This window comes from Sitodiplosis mosellana, unplaced genomic scaffold (genome assembly GCF_009176505.1).
Source record: "Sitodiplosis mosellana isolate CC-2019 unplaced genomic scaffold, AAFC_SMos_1.0 Smas_scaffold_5, whole genome shotgun sequence".
NCBI lineage: Eukaryota > Metazoa > Arthropoda > Insecta > Diptera > Cecidomyiidae > Sitodiplosis > Sitodiplosis mosellana.
In genome coordinates, this window is record NW_022595248.1 from 2,878,814 (window position 1) to 2,893,800 (window position 14,987).

At 37.8% G+C, this 14,987-nt stretch overlaps 1 protein-coding gene across 3 annotated transcripts in view; it reads right to left on the bottom strand.

Moving 5' to 3' along the window:
* The window catches only part of LOC129566804 (polypeptide N-acetylgalactosaminyltransferase 2), a 125,739-nt gene that overhangs the window by 20,989 nt on the left and 89,763 nt on the right, over positions 1–14,987 (bottom strand). For all 3 annotated transcript variants that reach the window (XM_055443032.1, XM_055443033.1, XM_055443034.1), the window contains one exon: positions 5,985–6,277. In XM_055443032.1, the coding sequence (XP_055299007.1) occupies positions 5,985–6,277 (293 nt within the window). The remainder of the gene's footprint in view (positions 1–5,984; positions 6,278–14,987) is intronic.

The following is a 14,987-nucleotide window of genomic DNA, read 5'->3' on the forward strand; positions in this document are numbered from 1 at the left end:
ACAAAAATGAGTCCATACAAAAAAATACACTGGACTGTATGACGCATATAGTCCCAATGCCGAGTCTGAATGAATGTCTGAATATGAGTTGTCGGTGTGTGTATGAAATTTTGTCCAAGATTTATGTCCATTTCGAACGATTCAATTGTGGTTGATTGCAAATGCAACGCTCATAAATTGTACACATTATTATTAGTTCTCTTCTGGGTAAATATTTTGTATATGCGCTCGAGCACAGCTCGGCTAAAGTTTTCGACCATGTTTTCCAAAACTCTCACGCACACACTCGACACACTGTTAAACAGAAAACTTTTCATTGTTCGTAAATAGAATGGAATCGCCTGAATTCGGAATTCAGTGTGCGCGCCGTGTGTGTGTGTGTGTGTTTATGGTGTTCATAGCATCTCAAGTGCACTTCGATTCGGCCGCATCGAGTGCATGTGAGCCGGAGCGAATAATGTGGAAAATGCTAGGCACACATGCTATGTCCTCACCCAGACGATGCGATAATGAAACCAGAGACGAGAGAGAGAGAGACAGAGAGAGAGAGAGAGAGAAACCCAAACATACACATGAGTGCATCGAAGATTTATCCAAATATTTAATAATGATAACGAGGCTGATTGCGATTCGAGTGCAAATAATAATCAGTGTATAGTAACACAATCAAAGCGTATTCAGAAACCTGTTTTGGTACTAATTCCAATAATTGTTCGACAACGGTACGAACAACATTCAACCAAACATATTTACAGTTTGCATGCGAGTGAATGATGATGCACATTGATTTTGATGTGCATTCGCGTACAATTTCGGCTACTTCAAATCCATTTGCACTCAATTTATATGTGATTTGTTATCAACAAAATATTCCGTGCATGTCGGCATTTATGATGCACTGACCAGAGGTGCAGTTTGGCCATTCTCCATCGTGTGTTCGTGCATCGACTCCAGTACACGGAAACGGACAGCACACAACCATAAATTGATAATAATTTGAAAAGGAATCATATTAATAATTTAGTTCATTGCAAATGCAAATTGAAAATCGGAAACGAGAGAGAACCAACTGATTTAATCGCCTCGAAAACACACACAAATTTCCCTCTCACTCTCAACATCAACCGCAACGAACATTTATAAAAGGAAAACGATCGAAATTAGGTTCGTTGTACGGACGTCGTGCGGTGAATGGAATTTATGCCGTATAAAACATCATTTCCAATGATGATTATTATTATGATGTGAAGCGATCGGGAGATCTCATCATGAGTCATGAGAAATGCCCATCGAAAGCGTCTCTTGGTTTTTTTTTTGATTTCTCATTTCCGTACTGCAGCATCTATGGTCACTCAACTCCAAAAACTTGTTAATTTCCGAGTGGAATTTTTGAGCTTTTAAGCTGATTTAGATTTAATGATAAAGAAAATTTCCATGTTTGATGAGATATTCAACATTAAATTAAAGGCCGAACATGAAAGGGATTTGGTGTTACCATAATCTCAACTTTATTATAGTTTCGTCCAGAGCACAAACAACTTATGACTGAATGAAATTCATTAGACGAGTTTCAGCAAATTCTCACTTGCCTCGAATGGAAAATATAATTTTATCTGTTCGGTCGGGTGGGCATAATGACATCATTCACAAAGCTGCACATCTTTTGAGTTTCTTAATAATATGAGGTCATTCGTTATATGCTTCAAGCGCATATAAATTGTTATTTAATTGCCCAAATTTTTCATATAATCGACACTAAAGTCCAATCTAATCAATGGATATATTGATCTTTTTAATCTCGAAAATGGCACAAACTGCAACTGAAAAAAAAACTCTTCATTTTCATTCAAATCATTCTACATTTAGAGTCCATATTTCATTCAGCACCAGGATATTCATTTTGAATTTGAACACTTAATTTTCAATGTGAATTCGAGAACATATATTCAGGAATTTTCACATTTTCTTGTGAAAACAAATGTTTCACTTGCTATCGTAGCTCTTGAAGATTTGATGACATTCCATTTATTATTCGCTTGTGGGTACGAACAATTGTTATGTCAAAAAGCCAAAATTTATGTTTTCAAACATTCGCCAAGTAAAATAAGCAAACAACAAGCTTCAAGGAAGCTAGCTTCGTGGAAACGGTTTGAAATGTTTTCGGAAATAATTTTAAGTGAAACGTCAACTGAAGTGATGCGATGCTGTACAGCAATTAAGCAAGAATGCAAGTCAAAGCGAACGCAACTTCAGCAATGGCATTTAACGAAGCGTAATTTTTATTGGAAAATAATAACATTGCATTTTCGGCATTCCTTAGCATGAAACCATCGCTGCTTCAACATCCGAAAGAGAGTTTCGTTACGAAACATTGACATTCAGTTTGTTAAAATTCCGAATTCTTCTGCCACAACATTAATATTATGTTAAGCATGATTTGGTCGAAATTTCGGATGAAAACTTGGCTTGATTTACTTTATGGAAATTGTCCGTAATTAATATGTTCTCTACTGTGTACAAGTATGACCGTGTATGGGACACATTAAATGGGCAAACACAAAGTATACAAAATATCGTTACTGCAGTAAATTGTAATGACTCATCAAGCATATATATATATATATATATATATCATGTAGATTCCCCTCATTTCCATAGTGAAATGTGAAATATTTCATTATTCTCTCTGGGTTTTTAGTCAAATTTATCGAATAATTTGATTAGCAGTTGAAATTGAATGAAATATGAAATTGTTCGTCATATTGAGTTGATAGCGTTGTGTGTAACCACATGAAAGTACGTTTTGTTGACAGGTATCAAAACACATAAGCCGAGAGCCACTTATATTGTATCGTTATAAAAGCTACCAATTCGAGGACTTTCATTTCCACACAAATAAATTTGATTCGTGATTAAAATGCTATTGAAATGAGATTCCAATTTGATTGTGCAATGTGGATCCTCATTTTGTATACATTTGCATTCGCTATCGCACAAACGTATTTTGCAAAATGATTCGTTAGGTAATAACTTTTCCATGAATATTTGAATACTAACCTCTCCCTGTGTAGTTTGTGTCAAAGTGAATGCGATGTGAATTGCGTTTGTGCATTTTTGATGACTGGATGACTGAAAATGACACGACGAAGCAATTACACGACGCATTAAACGCGAATGAACGAATGCAATGCCATGAAAAGTAAAATGCATATCTGCATCAACACAGTAAATTTAGTATTATTGCAAATACAGTGTACGCGCGCCGGTGTGAATGAAGACGAAACATATGCTGTGTGTGTGAAACATAAACGAAACGAAAAACATATACTTTTTTTATGCACAATCACCTTTTATTTGCGTTGTGTACTTTATTGTTTCGACGGTATTCATAAATTAGCAAATAGTACAGCAACGGGTTTATTGTTTGTGTTGCTGTTCGTCTTGAGCATCTTCATTGCGATTTTGGCATAAATCTCATGCAAAATGAATGGAATCGATGGAGATTGTGCATCACGCGTCGGCGAAACGTTGAAAAACAACAACACCAACACCAACATTGATTTGCTAATCAAGTTATTGCTTCGTCCGCGTGCTCGTTTCCGACAAAGAACGTAGTCGAATCGCGCGGATTGGAAGCCGGCAACCGTAGTAAGTGCAATTCTTATTTAGTACAATTTCAATGTGATCGTATAATATCCGACGCCTGCATCAGTGAAAACTGTAAATTGCACAACACTTTGACTGACTGGTCGATGTGTGTGTGTGTGTGACGCAGTGACCGAAGCGATTGTAGAGTAACCACTTGGCAATCGCACCAAACAATCCAAATACACAACCATGTTCGCAATTGTCTCGAGTTGATGATGTGCTCTATGATTTCAAACCACATAAATAACATACACACATTCACCCGTTCGCATATCGCAACCGGAGATGTGCGCAATGCGCATACTTGATGTGATTGCATCGCAGAAATGTAAACAAACATCAAAACAGAGACCGAGTGGAAAAGAGCGATGCGCTGGCTGAAAAACCGAAGATGAAGAAGCGAGAGCCACCAAAGTGAATGGTGAAGAGGAAGAGACACAGCGAATGGGCGAGAAATAGATAGATGCATCGGTAGCAGCCAAGGTATAAATGGACTGAATAACGAATGATAACAACATGCGGTGCATGGAAATAAACAACTGGCGCGCAGAGCGACGTGATCATGTCACGGCAATGCATTTTATGCTGTGAGGTCTTTTTCGCTCGCTCTCTCTCTCTCTCTCTCTCTCACTTCTTTTGTTCGCAATACACACCGACCATTTAGAATTTGTGGCAGGCATTCGAAATGGCTTTTGCACATGCAATGTGTTCAAGATGTGCAAATTATTCCGTTTATATTTCTATTCAGTTGATTGCAACAATTTTCATTTCGAATTGCTTTCGTTTGCCACATTCCACATTTACACGCCACTACTCCAAATATTTTATCAGCCAAATCAAATATTACACGTAATTTTTTTTTCAATTTAATGAATGATTCACTTCCGATTTGGCATTAAATGAAATTTCAGATTTTGAGAGAAATGTCTTGGGGTACTTCATACGATGTAGCAATCGTGACGTATTCGTCACGTGATTCATTGTTATGTCGGTTTCGGTGACGTTTGAAATGCAATTGTAATCGTGCCATTTTCCATATGAGAGACGACGTGTGTTGCATACCGTGTAATCGTAACGCGCGCGCTCACTCAAAATGCATGAGATAATGTTTTTCCCTTTACTTTCTAATTTCGTTTAACATTTTATTTGTCAAGTAAAACTTCAATTTCCTTTTCAATCGTTCTCTGTGTAATTATCCACCATTTTGATGCATTTCTCATTGTGAGCACCACATTTTTAAATACGACTAAATTGTAAGATACATATAAAATATGTTGTAAGTTTTTTGTTCGTTTGTTCCTCTATCGCTACAGAATAAAAGTCAATGGAATTGCAATGGCTGGTACAATTGCTACCAAGACACCAGTCAGGTGAATTCATGGTTAAGCGACGCTTAATAATAAAAGATAGAATTACGTCCGGATGCAGGAAAAAAATTAGCAGCACTATATGCCGGCACCGACAAGAACCGTTTCGCATTAAATATTTAAAATGACGGAAAACGTTGCCTGGCGGCAGCCACACAGCACAGTTTTTGGTTCAGTTCATATTTCACTACCGTTTGTATTGTTATCATTACGACTGTCGTTTTTATGGCTTTCGCCATTATCGTGGATTATGGAATATGTACACCTTTTTTCTGTCTTCTATCTATCGCTTTTTCTCTCTCTTTCTCTATTCTTCACAATCATTTTTTTTCTTTCTCTCACACCACCTCTATCTCTCTTTCAGACTATCCTTGTCTCTTTTTCCCTCTCTCTCTCTCTCTCTCTCTCTCTCTCTCTCTCTCTTTCGCGCAGCACAATTATGAGCCATGAATTTCATTGCTCGATGCCATTTGCTCAATTTTACTCGCTGTTGATCCAAAGCGGAATGGAATTGGCATTCTGTTTAATAGTTTTCTGTTGCACGGTAATCCCCTGATTGAAAGTAATCGAGACTTTTACCGGTTCGTATTTATCTATTTTATGTGTACTATTGTGAGAAATTGTTTGTCATGTCTAGCCGTCGTCATTAAACTGTACGTAATCAGCTGGAAACGGTAATGCGCTTATGATTTTGAGCCACTTTGTTCGAACAATTTCACATCTTGCAGCCGATTTTGGTAGCATGAGATTGACATTGATAGCACGTTGCTATTGGCAACAGACAATAAGAGAACGGGAGCTATAGTGCGAGTGAAAGTGAATGGAAGTAAGATAGTAAGATAAATAGAGCCAAAGAACAAGATTAAAAACAACAAAATTGAAAAACAAAGTCATTTTCTGCTAAGCATCAAGTCGATTTTCCACAATAAATTCTTTCAAATCAAAAAGCGATTTTCCACATGAACTTACATTTGATTTCTTGTGTCGGGAATGGCTCGATTGCTGGGTAATTGGTCGCTAGCTTGTTGATTGAACCGATTTCGCTGGTATGGGTCTTCACCGGTTCGCAATCCGCCACGCTGTATATATCCGGCTTCATCGAAGTAATCGAACGTTAGTCGCGGAGATGTGTCGCCGATTAAAAATCCTAATTGTACACCGGTACCGCTACTGTGCTGTGCCGGTGACGTCGATGCCGACACTTCATCTAAGTATTGTGGTGCGGTCGCTGTTTCGCGTAAACGAAGCGCTCGATTTTCATTCTGTGAATTGAAAGAGATTGGAAAAAACGAGATAAATTAATAAGCTTTTATTTCCATGCGGATTTTCATTTCAATTTTAATCAATTTAATGGTTTTCGACTGTTTTTGCAGTCGTTTACATTCTTTCACATTTTTTGTAGTCGAACAAATTCAGATTTTGCATTTTTTTTATTCATTTTTTTAACAAAAAAAACATATTTTTGCCTGTTTTTTTTTTACTTTCTATTGATTTTTCGTATCATTTCTGGCATTTTTGCTCTTATCTATAATTATTGGAAGTTCATCCCCGTTTTTGTCGATATTTTTCATGGTTTTGCATAAATTACATGATAATATTTTAATCAATTAATTATTTGGCTCTGTGGTATAATCAGCTTACAAGTGTATATCAATTAAATGATGTTGGAGATTTTCATCATTTTGACAGGGGCAAAAATGAGCGTTTTTCTCTGCTGCAATTGTGATGAGCTTAATTTAAAAGATTTGCATAAATAAATGGTCAAATCAATAGCATAGCAACCAATTAAATTTAATGAGCTTTAAATGGACAAAAAAATGTGTCCTCCAATCCGGTGTCATTTTTTTTTGGCTCATTGTTTGTTTATCGCTTGATAATTTTACGTTTATTTCATTCCATTCGAGTGTTCACTGTTGAGCTGTTCAATTCAACAAAACAACAACAATTACTTCAATTGCTATGCCGGCAAACGGCAAACATTACAAGTTGTTGTGCTTCTTTATTTCAGCTGTGCATTTCAATTCGCGCGGCTTTTTTGCTCCCTCATCTTATGTAGTGAATTGGGAGTTGTGCGAATGAGCGACTTGGATAATGATGGTGCAAAGTTGTTGAAGTAAAACCAATTTATCATTTCAATGGGGTTTATTGTTGCTCAGCAACAGTTTCTCCAACGAACGAAGAGAGCTGTCCTTTGGGATAGCAAAAAAATTGGTTTTTGTTTTCATGTTGATGTTTTTTCTCGGCCGAAACAAGGTGAGTCGATGATTTAATGAGAAACAGAGCGCGCACGCAAACGATAGACAAATCAAAACTTCACCGCGTTTTTTTCTCCCTCTCGTTCGTCTCTATTTGATTCAAATTCAATTGAAACGAAAACTTTGCGCAAATTCCAGCGAGATAGACAATGAGATCAGATATCAAATGGATAGAAGAGAATTTTTTTCATTGAATCGCTGTTCTTCGTAGCATCATTAAAATTCTGTGAAATAAAAGATTATATGACGCATATCAAATGATAAATGCTCTCTTTATTCCACCATTTGAATAAGTGTTCCATATGTATAACAGACACTTCATCCATCCTATAACTCAAGTGAAGGAAATGAAATAATGTTTCTGCATTGAATGAGCTCGAAACTCTGAATCAAAAAGCCCGAAAAAAAATCGGTGAGTAAATGAATGAGGTAACATTATGTTTCACTAATTAAATTATGTTATCTTTTAGTGCCAAACATTCGGTGAACGAAAACATGATTCACATTCGAAGCAAACAACACACACACACACAACCACCCACCAACATACCTTCATTCTTTATTCAGTCAGCAGATAATAGAACATTTACACACTTACAGTGAGAATTGGGACATGTGCTTGGAATCGCAATCGTCGGTGCTTGGGGTTTTTCGTTTGTTCAACAAATTAACCACACGTTGAACGATGAGACGCGAACGCGCGCTAAAGACACTAACTCTCGGAAAGACAGAGTGAGAGATAGATGGGAGAATAAACCGAAAGATAGGTAGAGAGAATGAGGAACGTGAAGAGCATCGACGTTTCTGACGGATGAAACGCCTTTCTAGCTAGCTAGCTATTATACTTGAATGAGCTATTGAGAATATTTGCGATTCGCATCGAACATTGTTTCAAAATGAATTTTCGGATCTCAATCAATAATTTGGCAGCTGTAGAAAACGACTTACGATAAATGTGCCATGATTGAGGATTGGCCGCACATTTGCCAAAGGTGTTGTGTAAGCCATGCGAACAGTGTATGAATTGACTCGTAATTTATTCAATCAATGAAATAAATATGTGAATTATGAGGCAATACAGCACATCAACTTCCATATAATGAGAGATGGAGAGAGGGGAGAAAATATGCGAGAGAGAGAATGAGAATATATAAGGGCCCCGTCGATTGTTTTCTGTTAATCGATTGGGCGATATGGTGTTCAAAAGTGTTTCGATCAAGAGAAATATGGGTGCATCCACTTGACGTCGGTAATCATAAAATAATTGAAACAAAGCGCAATAACCGCACGCAACTAAAGCCACCACCGTTACCACCAACAAGAGCTCAACAGTTCAATGCTTAAGCCAATAAATGCCGGTACGTGATGGATGAAATAGTGAAATATTTGAGCGCGATCCCAAACAGATGACGACGACTATCGTTAGTCCCTTCGAAATGCCAAACACAATATTTTACATTGGTCTCGGAACAGCAACACGATTACGATGAGAAGTGAACTTACACACACACCCCGCCACTTGAATTCCGATAACAACAAACTTGGAATCAGTAATAGGACGACGTGTTCGTGTTCTTTTTTTCCCTTACAACAAGCTCGTTAGCTTGCCCGAGGTTCGGCTCGAGAAAACCTGTTTGTAATTCACAAGATGGATAGAGGATGGTTGTGGGTTTTATGCTAATTTCTCAGGTGGTTTTCCCTGTTATTTATACAAAACTCATATGACACCAATGTATTTTGATCCTATCAAACTTTCTACGTACATTTTCGAAGCATAACCATGAATTTGAAACACACTTCAGACAACTACTCAGTCGTTGGTTTTTCTCTCTCACACACACACACACAGTGCTCCTGTACTACGAGCTGTTTTCAATTTTACATTATTCCAGATTGTGGTTATTTGTAGTTTATTTGAGAAAATTCAGCTTCGGTGCTCACTCCTTCGTTCGCTCGCCAACATCGAGTGTCGTAAGTTAACGAGTGATAAACGAACCATAAATATTGAATCGAAATGTGAACCAAAAATGTTCCCAATGTTTTTAATTAAAACGCCAAAGTAAATTCCAATTCGGAGAATGAGAGCAAGGAAAAACGAACCTGAAATTAAATCAGTTGGGATGTAAATCATCACCGCAAATATGTAACTTAAAAACGAATGGGAAAATGAGATGCAGCTCGACTCCATTGCGGTTTTCATGACAGAAATGTGCTCCACTTCACGTGTGGTGGAAGGAAGGTCTTGATGTATGCAAATGAAATGAATTCCAAGCGAAAAATTCTCGTTGAGAAATTTCGACTTATCGAATCGAATTCGACCTTTATGCGTTGAACAACCATTTCGACTGCTTTCTCCATTGATTCCGACCAGAGAGGAGGTACAACGGGAGAGAAGAGCGAAGCAAAAGGTACAGCAGCACACAGTGTAAAAAGCACTTTGAGCTAGGTACCAAAAAAGCAATAGAAAACAAATGACTGCTGGCAACATGGGAAAACTTCGGAAATTTTCAATTTAGCACATCTCGAGACTTTTGGTCTTCGGTTTTTCAGGCGGTGGTGCGCTTTGTCAATATACACGCACAAAATGCTATGGTGTTGTTTTATGGGAATGTATGTGTAGTATGGTATGGCATGGTGTGATTCAGGGCTTAAGAATCGCACAGAGTAAACCCTGTGAGTAGTGCAATGCATCAAAATATCGTGTGCGCTACACGCACACGAATGGATGACGAACAGTTCATAAGTTCTCAAATAGAAATGAGTTTACCACTGTAGCAGACACGCAGAGTAAAAAAACATGTTTGTGCCTGTATTTCGGCTATGTTGAACATACTACTACTTCTTCTTCTTCTTTTTTTCTTCGACCGACAGAGATCCGCACAAAGCAGAGGAGAAGTAAGTGCGCGGTGTGCGCACTCAACTCAGTTTTGTGAGAAGAGCATCACACACGAGCGCTGTAGCTCTCACTGAAATGAGTTGTACTGTGAACTGAGTGTGCGATTCTTAAGCCCTGGTGTGATGTGATGTGGCTTGACGGTACATTACGTTACGTTTGGTTGAGTTTTGCATTTTGATACTTATTACTTACAGACGGTGGTCGTTATGCGAACCACATCACATTGAGAATACATCATCATTTTTCCAATTCATTCTCATTCGCATGCTCTTATATCCACTTTTTGCTAGTTGTTTACAATCATTTCGGAATCAGGCAAAAGCGGTTGGCATTGTTTGAGACATTTGTTCAGATCGACACCAATGAGAGGGAAAAAAATCCCATTTCTTGTTGAAGAAAATCTCATTTTCGCAAAAGATGTTTACAAGTTTTCCCGAAGACGAATTAAAATTGAAGCATAGAGACGAACTTTGGGTAACTTAATCCTTTTCATTTCCACTCCATTCATTTTGATCTACTTCACATTCTTATACAGCTACTCCCTCCAGTCATCGCCTTTCTTCTTTTCTCACTATTTTTTTTCGGTGTTTGTTTTTGGCTCGAATGAGTAAGGCTGTTCGAAAAGTTCAACATGAGACTTTGTATGGGTGCATTTGTTGTGGCTGATGGAGGATAGGTATAGTATTGGCCACATGAATTCAATCGTTTTTTTTAATTAACTCCATAAAATACCAAAGTGCACAAACATCATCTCCAATAGTTTGAGCAATAAAACTCGAAAACACACACAAAAGAAGACGAAAAGAAAAATGGCCTGAAAACTTTTCATCAGCCCAATTTATTGTACACCGAAGCAAAATCAAACGCAATAGTGGCATGGCAAAAAGTTGAAAACAAAACTTATAACATAATTGCGAAGGATTTAATCGCGTTAAATGTTTTTTTCTCTCGAGAAAAGCGCATTAAGAACGAAGCACATTCTCCTACGTTTTCACCCTCTGTGTGTTTCTTGTTCGCTCTTTCTCTGTTCTCCTCTTTCTTCCTTTCTATCTCTCAAACAAACTTTCGAAAAGAGATATTTTCATCTTTGTGTTTCTAACGCAATAAAATCGTTTTTCAGCTTCGCAACCAGCCATCCCTGAAGCAAAATCACGACCCCTGAAAAACTCACAGCAACACTAATTTACTTTTTCGTTCGTTGGAAAAAGCGTCAGTGTATGCGATGGCACAACTGCAGCTTATGTTTTTCAGTTAATTAATATAAATCGTCATAGAAAAGTCAAACGCTTCGTTTCGTTGAGCGTATAATTGCGAAATGCATCGCGGTACCATAAATAAGCGCAAAAGCGCATACATTCTTCAGAAAATTCTTCAATAGAGGTAGAGACAAACAGAGCGGATGAGAGAGACAGGGAGAGATAGAGTCATCGAAAATGAAACTGAATCACTGTTTATATGCGTTTCAAAGTGCTAAATGCTCACTAATTAAGAATTCACCGTGTGCAAAACTTAAAATGGGACACGTTTACATACATAAAATTACATGGCTACATCGATTTGCTGATGAGTTTTGGTTGCTGCTACTGATTCCTGTAAGCAACCATGCAACATGATACATGGTGTTCATAATCTTGACGTTATTCGAAAAACTGAGATGCACAAGAAAAACGAAGCGAAAGTGTGGGAAATGCAAGATAAAGTTTATCGAAATTAAGAAGAAGCGTACACAAGTGAAGTGAAGTGAAACTTGAGGCTGCGTTAGGAGGAGAGGAAACTTGTATACATTCGGCTAAATGCGCTGAATTTCGACCAACAACAACGCATGAATCAGCGAATGAAGCGAATGTCGTCTTTTCGATATGACCTTTGTGTATGCTCCAATCTGTTTTCTTCTTTCTGTCTGTCTCTGGAGTGTATTTTCGAATTTCGAACAAAGTTTTCTCTCGGTTATCCATGTTGACCCATTCGCAAGAATCTTTTTCTTGCCAAGACGAGCTTGGCAAGAGTTTTTGCAGCGATTCCATTCAATTCGCACATTGAATATTACCTGCAGCCACGTTTCATCTACAGGCGTGGGTCGCTTGAATACTTTGCACATGTTTTTCTGTGGAAAATTCAATTTCAACTGAGACTGTTTGTCGCTCAAAAGCACGCACACAAAATGACATATAAAAAGTATTGCAATTTTTTCTTAGCCCGTTTCGCTGTTGGAACGGTGGGTAAGGTGACACATTCTTCTTTTTCACAACCAACAAAAAGCATTTCTCTGGGCGACAGTCCAGTACACGCACACATACACCTCAGTCAAAGGCATGATACGCGAAGCTAATACACAAGTGTGGATTGGCCATAGCATCTGCCGAGATCGTTCCTTTTTTATGCCTCTTCGAATTCAGTTAGAAGCACTTTTTCTACTTTGCTCTTCTTTCGCTTATCATCGGAAATATTTCATATTTCTCTCTTTAGCATTCCGTTTTCATGTCACTTGGCTCATTTTCGGTGCGCTTTTTCGGTACCCGCACCCAGCAACATTGACTCGTTGATTATTATTTCCGTTGGTACTCTCGCTTTTGAAACGTTCGCTCTGTGTATATTTCATGTTTGGGTTGACACAAACACGACAAAAACCGTACATACCGTTTTCCATTCGCCAAAAAAAAAAATTGTGTGTGTTTGCGTTGGGGGTGTACATTTAAAACAGTTTCAATGTGTGTTCTTTCAATAGAGCCTAGCACACCGAAAATAATGCCGACGTTAGTAAGCGAAAACAACTTTATCATTTTTATTTATGATCATTCCTAAAGCGAGAAAGTAATATAAAAGGAAAGGCTTTTTTCCTCTCTTTCGGCTGAAGCCGGATGTATTTTGTGTTTCATCAATTCATCGCAACGATTCCGGTTCTGCCGTCCTGTTTCTTTTTTCACACTGCTGCTGCTGACTGCTTCATATACACATAAAATATTTGTGTCGTTTAAATTATGACGGTTGGATTTTTTATTAATGCGGTTTTCGTTGGTCTTATTGCAAATGCTTCGTCGCTTAGTTTTTGTTTTTCTTTGACTCTATAGACATTTACAACGAATGTTTTCCCTCAAATCCGTGTGTTTTTCCGCACACATTCCGTTTGGTCAAAATCGGTGTTTTTGTATTCGTTTGTTAAAATCGCGAGAGATGAAATGAAATCAAAGTTAATTCACGGCTCAAGAATTTTTTCGTGGAATTCCAGGGAAAAAAAATCCGAGCGACAAAAAATTCTCTGAATAAATCTAAATAAACATGGAACAGAAACGAAACTAACAAAAGTGTATTTTATTCAACGAAAAACGCAAAAAGGAGATTATGCTTTGATTAAGGTGAGGCCAAATGCCTCAACTAAAGGATGTTTGTTGGCGCCATGCAATTTATGAATATGTATGCCAAATATATCACGTGTGTTTAACGGGCGTTCCTTTTATTATTTATTATGAATGCGATGCGACATTTCATGTTTGTAACGAATGTACGTTTCTATTGGGACGATCTTTTATAGCCACAGCATACAGCCATTCATACAGAGAGACAGCCATTCGATACAATTTCAATCATTTATGTCATTGCATTAATATGCAAATGAAGTCTTCGGCTACAAAAGCCTTTGCTCACATTATGATTCGGATGTATGCGCTAACAAAACGGAATCGTACGGCATTCAATTCAACATGAATGTTTTGTATCGAATACGTAACAAATAGTCGCTGTCGATACGCAAATTTGGAATGTTTCGGCAGGAGTGTGGATCATAACTCTTGTTGCCGCTTTTATGAATGGTTTAGTGTGTTGTTTTCGATGCTCGCAAAAAAAACAGCATTCATAACGTTTAGTTGAATGCTTTGCATGTGAATATTTTGTACACAGCGACAAATTTTCAAAAGGCACTTAAATTCGAACCATATAAATACACATCGAGATGAGCAGGAATGAACAACAACAAAAAAATGTATATAAACGAACTAGCATAAGGAACACTGAAATGATGGAATACATACTTTATATTTCCATCTCTCAATTTTTATGAATGATGCGGAAAAGCAAATGGCACGTACGTTTGCTGTATAAATACTTAGGCACATAGGTTGTTGTTCGTTTTTTTCCCTCTTTCATTCTCTCACTCTCAATCTCTCTCTTTCCCTTTCTGTCTCGGCGTAAATGCAAAGGAAGCGGAGCTATCGTGTGTCAGACAACTGCTGTTGATGGTGCTACTGCTGGTGTTGAATGGCATTGTCTGTTCAATAACTAAACGCGTCATTCTGGCACATTAAAATTTTTTTTCACTTTTTCACTGGGTTTATCGCCGTGCTTCCAACCAACCGGATATGGAAATCACATAAAATGTTACGTTCAATCGTTTCTCTCTTTGCGTCTATATTCATATTGCGTGTATTTGTCATGCACGATCGAGAGGCAGAAATTCCGTTTTCGGTCTGTCTCTTGTGCCATTTCCCAGATGTGATAAAAACACATCATTTTCCATATCATTTTATTAAATACGATTGCCGGCAGTCATAATTCTTTACAAACTCAACAATACCGAATGTGTTAGAATGGGCCAGTTGTTACGGTTTGTTCGTGCTAGATTTTCAAATGGTGCATTTTAAACAGGCAAAATTTAAATTGAAAGAAAATGATGGTAGAGTGAAATGTATTGAAAGTTGAATAATGCCCGGCTCTGATCGGGATGCTGCTATATAGCCCAGCACAGTGATCTGGGTGGTTTTGTATCGCCTGGCCTGATATGTGTCGCATTTTGTGAAATAACAATCAGACTGAAATGTGCGAAACAAA